The 12,446-nt window shown below is 38.3% G+C and overlaps 4 protein-coding genes and 1 pseudogene across 5 annotated transcripts; 3 read left to right on the plus strand and 2 right to left on the minus strand.

Moving 5' to 3' along the window:
* FDP41_011191 lies at positions 1-2,082 on the minus strand (annotated as a pseudogene). The gene is made up of 2 exons: positions 2,037-2,082; positions 421-1,738 (listed from the first exon to the last, which is right to left on the minus strand). Coding segments are annotated over exons 1-2 (1,364 nt in total).
* Positions 2,083-2,327: 245 nt separating this feature from the next.
* FDP41_011192 (uncharacterized protein) lies at positions 2,328-3,086 on the plus strand (the record flags this gene model as incomplete). The annotated part of the gene is made up of 1 exon (XM_044701573.1): positions 2,328-3,086. The coding sequence occupies one exon, from the start codon at positions 2,328-2,330 to the stop codon at positions 3,084-3,086; it is 759 nt and encodes a 252-aa protein (XP_044566975.1).
* A 515-nt stretch (positions 3,087-3,601) lies between these two features.
* Positions 3,602-6,356, plus strand: FDP41_011193 (uncharacterized protein; the record flags this gene model as incomplete). The annotated part of the gene is made up of 2 exons (XM_044701574.1): positions 3,602-3,908; positions 4,069-6,356. The coding sequence occupies 2 exons, from the start codon at positions 3,602-3,604 to the stop codon at positions 6,354-6,356; spliced, it is 2,595 nt and encodes an 864-aa protein (XP_044566976.1).
* A 147-nt stretch (positions 6,357-6,503) lies between these two features.
* FDP41_011194 (uncharacterized protein) lies at positions 6,504-10,788 on the plus strand (the record flags this gene model as incomplete). Its single annotated transcript, XM_044701575.1, has 5 exons — positions 6,504-6,920; positions 7,076-7,418; positions 7,491-7,697; positions 7,758-7,964; positions 8,060-10,788. 5 exons carry the CDS (start codon positions 6,504-6,506, stop codon positions 10,786-10,788), a joined length of 3,903 nt encoding a protein of 1,300 aa, XP_044566977.1.
* A 110-nt stretch (positions 10,789-10,898) lies between these two features.
* FDP41_011195 (uncharacterized protein) lies at positions 10,899-12,424 on the minus strand (the record flags this gene model as incomplete). The annotated part of the gene is made up of 3 exons (XM_044701576.1): positions 10,899-11,395; positions 11,560-11,865; positions 12,124-12,424. 3 exons carry the CDS (start codon positions 12,422-12,424, stop codon positions 10,899-10,901), a joined length of 1,104 nt encoding a protein of 367 aa, XP_044566978.1.
* Positions 12,425-12,446: the final 22 nt, after the last annotated feature.

Raw genomic sequence — 12,446 nt, forward strand, 5'->3', positions numbered from 1 at the left:
CAAACCCAAACCCAAACCCAAACCCAAACCTAAACCCAAACCCAAACCCAAACCCAAAACCCAAACCCAAACCCAAACCCAAACCCAAACCCAAACCCAAAACCCAAACCCAAACCCAAACCCAAACCCAAACCCAAACCCAACCCAAACCCAAAACCCAAACCCAAAACCCAAACCCAAACCCAAACCCAAAACCCAAACCCAAACCCAAACCCAAACCCAAACCCAAACCCAAACCCAAACCCAAACCCAAACCCAAACCCAAACCCAAACCCAAACCCAAACCCAAACCCAAACCCAAACCCAAACCCAAACCCAAACCCAAACCCAAACCCAAACCCAAACCCAAACCCAAACCCAAACCCAAACCCAAACCCAAAACCCAAAAACCCAAACCCAAACCCAAACCCAAACCCAAACCCAAAACCCAAACCCAAACCCAAACCCAAACCCAAACCCAAACCCAAACCCAAACCCAAACCCAAACCCAAACCCAAACCCAAACCCAAACCCAAACCCAAACCCAAACCCAAACCCAAACCCAAACCCAAACCCAAACCCAAACCCAAACCCAAACCCAAACCCAAACCCAAACCCAAACCCAAACCCAAACCCAAACCCAAACCCAAACCCAAACCCAAACCCAAACCCAAACCCAAACCCAAACCCAAACCCAAACCCAAACCCAAACCCAAACCCAAACCCAAACCCAAACCCAAACCCAAACCCAAACCCAAACCCAAACCCAAACCCAAACCCAAACCCAAACCCAAACCCAAACCCAAACCCAAACCCAAACCCAAACCCAAACCCAAACCCAAACCCAAACCCAAACCCAAACCCAAACCCAAACCCAAACCCAAACCCAAACCCAAACCCAAACCCAAACCCAAACCCAAACCCAAACCCAAACCCAAACCCAAACCCAAACCCAAACCCAAACCCAAACCCAAACCCAAACCCAAACCCAAACCCAAACCCAAACCCAAACCCAAACCCAAACCCAAACCCAAACCCAAACCCAAACCCAAACCCAAACCCAAACCCAAACCCAAACCCAAACCCAAACCCAAACCCAAACCCAAACCCAAACCCAAACCCAAACCCAAACCCAAACCCAAACCCAAACCCAAACCCAAACCCAAACCCAAACCCAAACCCAAACCCAAACCCAAACCCAAACCCAAACCCAAACCCAAACCCAAACCCAAACCCAAACCCAAACCCAAACCCAAACCCAAACCCAAACCCAAACCCAAACCCAAACCCAAACCCAAACCCAAACCCAAACCCAAACCCAAACCCAAACCCAAACCCAAACCCAAACCCAAACCCAAACCCAAACCCAAACCCAAACCCAAACCCAAACCCAAACCCAAACCCAAACCCAAACCCAAACCCAAACCCAAACCCAAACCCAAACCCAAACCCAAACCCAAACCCAAACCCAAACCCAAACCCAAACCCAAACCCAAACCCAAACCCAAACCCAAACCCAAACCCAAACCCAAACCCAAACCCAAACCCAAACCCAAACCCAAACCCAAACCCAAACCCAAACCCAAACCCAAACCCAAACCCAAACCCAAACCCAAACCCAAACCCAAACCCAAACCCAAACCCAAACCCAAACCCAAACCCAAACCCAAACCCAAACCCAAACCCAAACCCAAACCCAAACCCAAACCCAAACCCAAACCCAAACCCAAACCCAAACCCAAACCCAAACCCAAAGATGCTCAACAGCCTCCAAGGCTTGAATATCTTTCTTGATGTCATTACCCTTCTTTTATCCATTCTTCTTTTGAACTTGTAATTATAAAAACCAAGAAATATGACAAGATGACTCATTTTCAGATTCCTTTTTTGCTACAAATCTTTTTCATCTTTTCCTTTCTTCATATCTTTTTCATCTTGAGACCGATTGTATGTTGTTCTCCAAAACCATCCCGCTGCCCAAAGTAAAACGATTAAGGGGGCAAAATATCACCATTTTTTTAATTTTTTTTTTTACATCCAGACGAAAAAATACAAACATGAAGGAGCCAATAATTCATTTTCAAAATCATTATTGAAATTCATGATTTGGTGAGGATAATGATGGCAAGGTTAATGAAGAAGGCGAGTTGGAAAATCATAGAATGAAACAACTAAAAAAAATAATGTCGAACATTCTCGTCAGCTCGCTGCTGTCCAAACGAAGGCCGCTCTTCGGGTGTTTTCTGATAACATTAACTCTGCTCTTTTTCTTCTCTTTACTTTTCAGCCTATTGTATTTAACATTGAAACGTTTTCGGAGTAAGGTTGACTTCTCCAAAAACACACCTATGATTTTTCGGAGAGAGAAATCCAAGTCCAATATTGCTCTCGTTTCATTCTACACAAGTGATTATCATGATATTGGATCCATATCAACGATCAACAAATTATTTTATGCCTACAAACATGGCTATGACATGATTGTCTATCAACAACCATTTTACAAAAACTCCATCTTCATCAAACCAGCTTGGAATAAAATTCCAATGGTTGAAGCACAACTTGAGAATTATGAATGGGTGATTTGGATTGACTCGGATGCAATCATTTTGAGACATGAATTGACTTTAGAAGATATCATTGAAATTTCGAAAAAAGCCGATTGGAGAAAAAAAGATCACAAAATTGATTTAATAATTTCCTATGATATTAATGCAGGAATTAATAGTGGAATTTTCTTCATGAGAAATTCAGAATGGTCACGAAATGTATTGAGACGAGTGCAAACTTCGTGGAAATATTTACCTTACTCGATGCATTGGTATGCAGAGCAGACACCATTCACCATGGAGATTAAATATGGTCTCGATGAGCACGTGCGAGTGACCTATAAGAGAGTCTTGAACGCCTATTTAAAGGACTATTCAGAAGGTATTGCTTATATCATGCACTTGGCTGGCTGCCCAAAACAAAAGCCAAAATATTGCTCTGGCATTATGCACGAATTTTATGAGAGATGGAAGACCAATAATGTGACCAGTGTGAGTGATCGACAATTATTACGAAGAGCTGAGAAAGATTTTGAATTATTGATGGAGAACAAGTAAATTTAGGTGGAAATGACAGTTTGGCTGTTGTAGTGAATGAATTCGTTGAGGTGTTGGTGTGGGTCTTTCACAGAACAACGCTCATGGAGGTAGGATATGAAAAACCCACATTCAACCGCTTGGGAATTATTCTACTAGAGTTTGATTTCTCTATTCTAAGGTCTTGGATGACGATACCCCACGAGGGCCTTTGACATTTTGTGTTGGGAGCAAGCTGAATCCCTCATGTCAAACATCATTCTTAATCTTCAGTTGAATTCAAAGATGATACAAATGACATCATTAATATTGATATGGTCATGATGCTTGTCAGTGGGTGTTGTTGTGAATCAACAATTTTTGCCCTAGATTAAAGTCTTGTCAAAATATTAGCCAAAACGACAAAGAAAAATTTTTAATTTAACGGATTGCTTTTACTGCTTTTCTTTCTCAAGAGTCACCCTAGTCTACAACTACCATCATATAGCCCGAACCAATCATCATTACCATCACCAAACATAAAACACCGAGGACCAATGACCCCGAAGCATCGTAAACACACCAATAGCAACAACAACAACGTCATGGCTGCTACTCCATACATTGAAGATTTTTCGGTCCAGAAAGAGCAAGCAATGAAACGAAAATTGGATGAACTTTATTATGAGGACCACAAGAACGAGAGAACTGTTGCCTTTTCCTCTTCCTCTTCTTTACGAAGGAAATCTCAACATCATCAACAACAATACAACAAAACCACCAACACGGGAGAAAAAGTATCGAACAACTTCAACAACAACAAACGAACAAAAGCAACGTCATCACAGCAGCCATCAGAACCAGGTAAGTGACGAAATCCAAAAAATTTCGCAACCACCAAGTTTACAAAACCCTTACTTTCGAAAATGTTGACGTTTTGGCCACATGTGTTTGTTGAATGTGTGATATTCCTCTTAATGTTTGTTTCTTGAATATGCGATCCTTTGAATGTCATTTAAAACAGAGGTCATAGAGGTTCTTTCATCCTCTTCTTCAGAATGTTCTGGCATTGGTCAGCATCGCTCCATTCTCATGATGCATCATCACGACATTAATCATGACTCCTCGCGACACCAAGCATCGCCAAATCATGCTGGAGGTGTGTACACAAGCTCCTCCTCAAGCGACGAAGCAGTACAAACTCCCATCCACAACAGGACAAGAACAGCCGCAACAATTCCCACCACAAATGCTTCAACAAAGTCTACAAATTCAACCATCGCCCTCTCTTCAACCACCCTCAACAATACGACTGATGAGTCTTCCAACCACAATAACCACAGTGGAAACACAGTAACCACTACCAACAACATTGTTAAACCTGCCACCACCTCTTCAGTACCAACAGCATCTTCATCCCTCACATCACATCAATCATCTCAACCAACATGTGAAACTCCCTCTAAAAAGAAGAAAAAGAACCCTATTGAAGAGAATGAAGACGTCAGTGATGAATTACCGAGTACTTCTCAAAAAACTTTAGGAAGAAGTGTCACCAACTCTCAAGTTGCAAGACCATCACAAAATGTTCATACCGTGCACATGCCTCCTTCATCTCCCTTAGTGGCAAAGAACAAAACTATTGCTACAAAACCTCCCAAGGGAAATTCACCAGCTAGCATTCCATTAATCACCACACCAAATGCATCAGCAACCTCCACATCATCATCATCAATCAAATCTGCCTCCTCCTCCTCCAATACTCTAACACCTAGCTCTACATTACAAACCAAAACAACACCAACTCCATTAAGGACCAATAATAATCATAGCTCTGACAACCCACCATTCTTCATATCCACCCCCTCCTCTTCCAACAACAACAACAACAACAACACTAGTCTTCTAAATCAAACTCCATCTTCCTCACCTCAATATTCTCCAAGCTCCCACCAAACATCCAAATCCATTCCATTTCACACTCCTCCTAACAATCAAATTTCTCCCCATGCCAGACTATATTTATCCTCTCCGAGAGACTCTGTAACAAGAACAACTCCTCTCTCATCGTCTTTCGACTCATCTCTAAATCAACATGCAAGTCAGACTGACCATGGTGAACATTCTTGTAAAATTGGCTCCATGCATCAAGCCACACTTCCAACCCTTTGCCCAAAACCCAAACAATTCCCAATATGGTACTCACAAAAAATTGGGCAATGTATATGGAGTCCTCTAGAATTAATGGTACCCAGTGTTGCTGAAACGTGTCCAAAGAACTCAATTTGTGACACTATCGAAAAATTGGAGGCATTTGAAAAGTTTTGTTTGAAAATTGTGAAAAATCCTGACGATTATCGCCAAGACAAGGCCTTAGAAATATTACACATGTTCAACTTGGATTTACATCAGGCCAAGAGATTTATTAAGGATCATCCCATGCAAATCACTTCCCAACCTCTCCTCACTCAGGAACAGTCATTGAAAGTTTTCAATGCACTTTGTCAATTTTATCTCTATAATGGTTGTCTACGAGAATTGCATCGCCAAGTTATTCCAGAAGTTCCATATTCGACTTTAATCTGCCATTTCTTCCTCAATAAGAAAAACAAAACAATCATACCAAAAAGTTTGACGAGAATCATTAGTCTTGGTAGAAGATCAATCATTCAACAACAACAAGTATCAAAATTTAACAACTCTGATGAAACCTCTGAAGAGGATGAAGATGATGAGACCTATCATGATGACAACCAGTCGACACAACCTTCAACACTACAGACAATATCTGCACGTGCAACACGTGCCAGCGAAACCCTTCATCGTCATCATCCAATCACTAACCATGATAATGAGGATGAAACATCCTCGAGTAGTAGCGACGAACGAGTGCCTGAAAGTAGTGACAATGAGGAATCGAGTAGTAGCAGTGAAGAAGATAATCAACATGATTCAAGAATCAAACAAACCCAATCCTTACCTCATTCCACACATGTCCACTTCAATCACTCTCTTCACAATAGTAATAACACTCGTCATCACTGCACCTCCGTATTAGCAAATCGCAAGAATACCAATTATTTATTGAGTAGTGACAGCGAAGAAACTGATATTTTTTCCAACGAAGGTGAAAATTACACAAATGGTCATACACATGTGTCTGCATCAGAAATCAATTCTTATGGCTCTTCATCTTCTGCAGAGGAAGCAATGTACATTGCGATTTCGAATGAAGACTCTTCCTCAACCACAGAGGTCTTCAACTTTGAACACAATCAAATGTTTGAGCTACATCCTCCAACTTTTGAGTAGAGAAAATACCAATTATTTATTGAGTAGAGAAACAAAAGAATCAATTCCGTTTCACGGAATTGGGATCAATGAAATTCGTGTGTTCAAAGTAAACAATAATATTTTTATTTCAATTTTAAAAAAAATACACACAATCTTTTTTTCGAGATGGAGCACTCATCATCCCCCTTGCTTGGGTTTCAAGAGGGTCCCATTGATCCTGCAACAGGAACTTCCCTTTCGTTAGAAAAGCTTCAATCCTTGTTGGATTTATATTATTCTGGAACGTTGTACATTTCTACCCCAGGAATGACACAACAAAATCAGCAGCAACAAACCAATATCGAAACTATGCTTCAACGCTCATTTGGTTCCGATAGAGATTGTTGGAAGAAAGGTTTGCTGCTCCTAATGTCTTCGGCTTCATCCATTAATGCATCATCTTTACAGCATGTTCAATGGTTTGCCTTGACATTATTGGAGGAGAGTGTCCATCATGTGGAGTATTGGCAAAATCAAATGACTCTCGAGGAGAGACAACAAGTTGAAAATGTGTTAATGACGAACATTTTACCTAATTTTAGAGTAAGTATACTGGCCACTTGTTACTATTAATTGAATTTGAATTGAATGAATGGGTATTTCCATATTTTTTGACTTACTTTTCTCTTAATTTATTGTCATCCATTTTGAATGTTCACATCAAACTGAATCATCATCTTTTATGTTTACAATCACAGCACTTTGCAACACCCATCTGGAGAAAAGCTTGTAAAGTTGTGGTGGAAATTGCCAAGATGGAATGGCCACAAAATTGGCCAAATTTATTGCCACAAATATTTCAAATTGGAAACAACTCGGAAACAGCAGTAGTTGCGTTAACAATTTTACAAATGTTGTCGGAAGAAATTTCAAATATGAGTGGAGAGAGTAAACAGGATAAAGATGATATTCCGGAAGATAGAAAAGAGTCTCTATATAATTCAATGTTGATTGTTGTTGATGATTTGTTACGGTTTTTAGAAAGTATTCTATCCTCATTATATCCAGGATATTATGGAACTGTTTTACGTGCCTTCATAGGTAAGTATAGAGTTGGTCTTGAATTGACCACGTTATAACCCGCCCGTTGGAATCTGCAAACTTCTATTATAGAAAACAATTCACAATTACTAGAACAATTGTTCCAACAATTCAAATCCGTTTCTGAAATTACCATTTCCTCATTGGATTGTTTGACTCACGTGTTGTCATGGGTCAGCCCAATTGAAAAATATTTATTGTCACACTCTACTCTCTTTTCAAATATTGTTCAATACTCCTCTCTCTACTTTAATATTCATAATTGTACTTCATCATTGGGTAAGTGTTTTTCAAAGAAAATTGGATTTTAAAATTACACACTACTTCTAAATATATTAGAAAAAGCAAAAGAAAATATTGAAAACGTTGTTTCAGATATCAGTATTAAAGCATTAAACTGCTTTAATGAAATAATCTCCAAACCAATGAGAAGTACAGGATTAGGCCAACAAAATGCACAATTATTAGGAACACTAATGAACACCATGTATTCCACCATGTTACAGCTACTTCAAAATTACATCAATTTATTCAATATCAATGATAGTAAGTGTCATGACAAGTCATTAGAACCATTGACTCAAAATGATTGCCTTAACATTTTGAAACGTTGAATGAATATCATTATCACACATTGATAGTTTCAAAAAAGGAAAATTTGGTAGATAAGTTTTCACAAGGTCAGCACGAAGAATTTGTTCACAAAATGAATCTCATTCTTCAAGGATTTTCTGAGAATCATCTTTCCAGAATTTTATTATGTGAAAGTCCTGAGAATGTTTCTGCAGAACTTGCTTGGCTTGGACTGAACTTTCCAGTTACAACATTTATTGAAATTCTTTTTTCGTATACTACATTGCAATTTACAACTGATAACTATCAAACAGCAATTACGATTTGGAATCAATTCTTAGATTCAATGATGAACTCTTTTGATGATTTGACATCATATACCCATTTTGAATTTTTCAAGAGAGCTCTACTAAGCTTAGTTGATGATGTATTAAGAAGAACCAACTTTAGAGATATGAAAAATTATTTTAACACCAAACTTTCTGCTAACATTGATCTTGAATATTTAAACGAATTGGATGATGAAAAGAAAGATGTACACGATTCTACAGAACTTGACAATTATTTGGAAATTTGTATTGATGTGGTTGGAAATATTGCAGAGCTTTTCCCAAATGAAACCGTCCAGTTGATCATTGAAAAATTCAATATTTTGGTGGATGTTGAGTTTACACAAAATTTATTTGGAAAGCTACTTCCATCCAAAATTCAACAGCAACAACTTCTGAGTTCAGAAGAAGTTGATTACATGAGAACCGTTTGTAAAGATGTTCGCTCTGCATTAATTACTCTCACTCGATTATCCAATGTGATGGTTTGCCACTTTGAAACAATGTTTTCCATTTCCACAACAGTTATTTCCAAAGTATTGACAATACAGAATATGGGTATTCGAAACATTTTCTCTGATAACAATTCTCAACTTGCTCTCTTGTTGAAGAGTTCACATCCTCACTCGAGCACACTTGGATTATTTAGATTAACAGGTGAAACTTTTTCATTCCTACAACAGTACACGAGATGGATCTTTTTGTTTGGATCGAGTATTTCCAAAGGCATTCTGGAAGCATTTTCCAAACAAAATTCCTCACATAATGTTTCATCTGATCTTGCCGAGATGCAAAATCAATATGTAGTATTGGTTACAAGTATTATCGAAAATATTGCACAGTCCTTAGTTTTATCGAGCTCTGCGACCAATTTCATCATTCCCTATGAGATTGTATCTTCAGCTGTTAGTCTGTTGCTCTTAATGACTTCTGCTCTTTCACAATTGGATTACACATTGCAGACGCCTCCTTCTTGGAACGCCATTGCTTATAAGCATATTACTTCTACCTCTATTGAAGAGATTAAATCCTTCAATGAGGTTATTATTCCCAACATGCATACAATGCTCTCCTCTCTATCTGCACGTTATCCTCCATTGTTGGAAAATGCAGAAAATATTATCTCAAAACTGTATGTCTCTGTGTCTGTGAGCATTTTGAATAGAATAAGAATTATTCCATTGACTGTGAAAAATATGGATACCAAAAAAGCCCAAACGGTTGTGTATGAAATGTACAATAATTTATTGGGCTCACAGCTCATTACTCCGTTCGAACAAGCAATTCAAATGCTCAATACTCAGCATAACAGCGAGTTGGTTCAATTCATTTCTCTGTTATTCAAAATTTCCCAAAGTGTTTTGAGAAATATCAAACATCAACCTAAACAATGCAAACAAGTCGGTTTTGAGGTAATGAAGAAAGTAACCGCTCCAGATCTTATTGTAAATTTGATGAATTTTACACTCAATCATAGTACCGATAAGACACACCTTGCACTCTTAGAAGTCATTATTGATTTACAAATTAACCTGTTTGATGACTGGAAGGCAGAAGTTGGCCACGAATATATCAATGGAATTATCAACACATTCATGGATATTATGACAAGATCTTCTTCTATGAGCCTTTTCATGAAAGAGCCTATTGGTAGAAATGTGTTGACTCAATTTTTAAAATTGTTAAAAGCACTCGTATCAGATGGTTCAGGAAAATATGCAGGAACTATTGGAAAAATTATTTACATCAGTAGAAATTTACTTTATCCTGAACTGAAAAATGTTGGAGAAGGAAAACTATCTGGTAACGTTGGTGCCATTGAAGTGTTGCCCTATTATTATGACATGCTTTACGGAATTCTTCACTATAATTGGAAGCATTTCTTTTCAGCACAAATGATAAACAATGAATTCCAAGAAATGCAATGCACTAGTAATGAGGCATTTGAAGAGTTTTGTTTCATAATGGAATGCTTTTTGAATTCCTTCTTTTCGACTGATATTACTATTTTCAAGACTAATTTGGCTCATTTGGAGAGTTTGAACGATCACCACAAATTCTATGAACGACCAATTTTCAAGCAACGCATTCCAAGCTTGGGCAACCTTTCTATTATGGATAGTTTCATGAATGCCTTCTTAAATATTCTCATTGCCAAAAGTCACAGCTTGTATAAGAATGATCTACTGCTCACCATTTTCAACATGGTCAATGCAGGAAATTGGAATCACTTTGCCAACTATATCCAAGAATTTTTGAGTAGTGATAACAAGCTTGTTCAAAAATTGACCAATGAACAAAAACAACAACTGCTTGTGAGATTAGTGATGAAGCTAGATTCATATGATGAACATGATTGGAAATCATTCCAAAACTTTTCTCGAAGACTTTCACAATTTACGAATGACCTTTCTTACAGTGTGAAGCAAAATACTCGATCTGGATTGTCTTTCTTGACCATGATTTGAACAGGTTCTCGGCGCTCTACAATAAACCTCTGTTTTACTTTCAACAGAGCAAATGTGTTTGATGTAAAAGGTTATGTGTAGCATCCAGAGAACAGAAGTAGTTGCTTTAATTAAACAACAATGTCACCACCGAGAGCTTTGACCACATTAGCTACAGCACTCATTTGAGAGCCTCTCTTGTTAGCATATTCAGGTCCTGAATATGACCACCAATCCCAACATCCATTAATATTCTCAAAGCCACCAGAGGTCACTTGAGGATAGACAACAATAATATTATTCTTTTCAGCAATTGCATTCAATCCAGTGTATTGAACAAATTGTTCTTGCACATAGGACACACCTTGTTCGCAGCCATGGAATGCAACATGAATCTTACATGCTGTATTTTGTTGGCAAGCGGTTGGAATGTAAATGTAACCCTTCTCATCCATGTCCGTACCAGAGAAAGAACCAGATTGATCGTAGGTGAATAAATTTCGATCTACTGCTTGTGTGCTGTCGGTAATGTTGTTGGAATAAATGGTTTGCAACACACGTAAAGCACCACGAAGGTTACAATTGTTAATCCAAGGACTCTGAGTGACAGAACAATCATTTCCATAGTCTGTTGTGAGTATATATGAGTGAACATGAGTGTGTCAAAATTAAAGCATATCACCAATTACATGTTTCCAAATTATTCATAGCAAATGTGTTGCATGACCAATGTTACGGTTGAACAACGATCTTGTTAGAACATGAAAAAATACTGAATGTGACAACACGTACCATTTGTAATCCAAGCATGGCCAGCAGGAACATTAAATGTAACATTAATATTTGAGGATGGAACTCCAAATTGTTGATATTGTTGATAGAGGGTCTTCATGACAGCAGTGTTCACTGTATTATCTGAGGTACCACTAAATAAGAAAATTTTGTGTGACTTGATATTGGAAAGACGATCCACTTTTCCTGAACTCTCATAATCTTGTAATACTTGTTGCAAAGCATTCAAATCAATTGGAAGAGCAGCATACATGCACTGATCGAAAGCATTGGCCATTTGTCCTTGAGCGCAATAGTATGGACCACCTTTTTTTTATCAACAGTCATGGACAGAAATCCAACCATGAGGTCGAGAAAGTTCACAAGATTTCATCCAAATGAGTTTGAAAGATTGTTCGTGGGAAAGTGGTGAATTAGACCATCGAAATGTCATCAATACCAGAACCAAACATTTCAGGTAAAAATACGCCATCATCAGTTCCGACACGCATCATAAACACAAATGAATGATCATTATTGAAATAGTTCAATGATATCATCATTGGATTCAAAAGACCTACTTACCAGCGAAAATACCAGCTCCAACAATGCTTGAACTGTACGCAAATTGGAACTGAACAGCCATAAAACCTCCCGAGCTCAATCCGCTCACAGACAATGAGTGAGGAATAATATTTAATTTCTTGAGAGGAATATTCGGACGACCTAAAACCTTCTTGGTGATTTTACTTGTAGTAGTAGTTGCCATACGAATATCCAAGGCATAAAGAGAGGAGATAATGGTTGTGGAGAAAAAGGTGAGAAGAACAAGCACACACAAGGCTCCAATCAACAACTCCTTCGGAGAAAGTGCAACAAACGCCATGATGAAGAAAATGATGGGAACG

Source organism: Naegleria fowleri (assembly GCF_008403515.1).
Source record: "Naegleria fowleri strain ATCC 30894 chromosome Unknown tig9, whole genome shotgun sequence".
NCBI classification, from domain to species: domain Eukaryota; phylum Heterolobosea; class Eutetramitea; order Acrasida; family Naegleriidae; genus Naegleria; species Naegleria fowleri.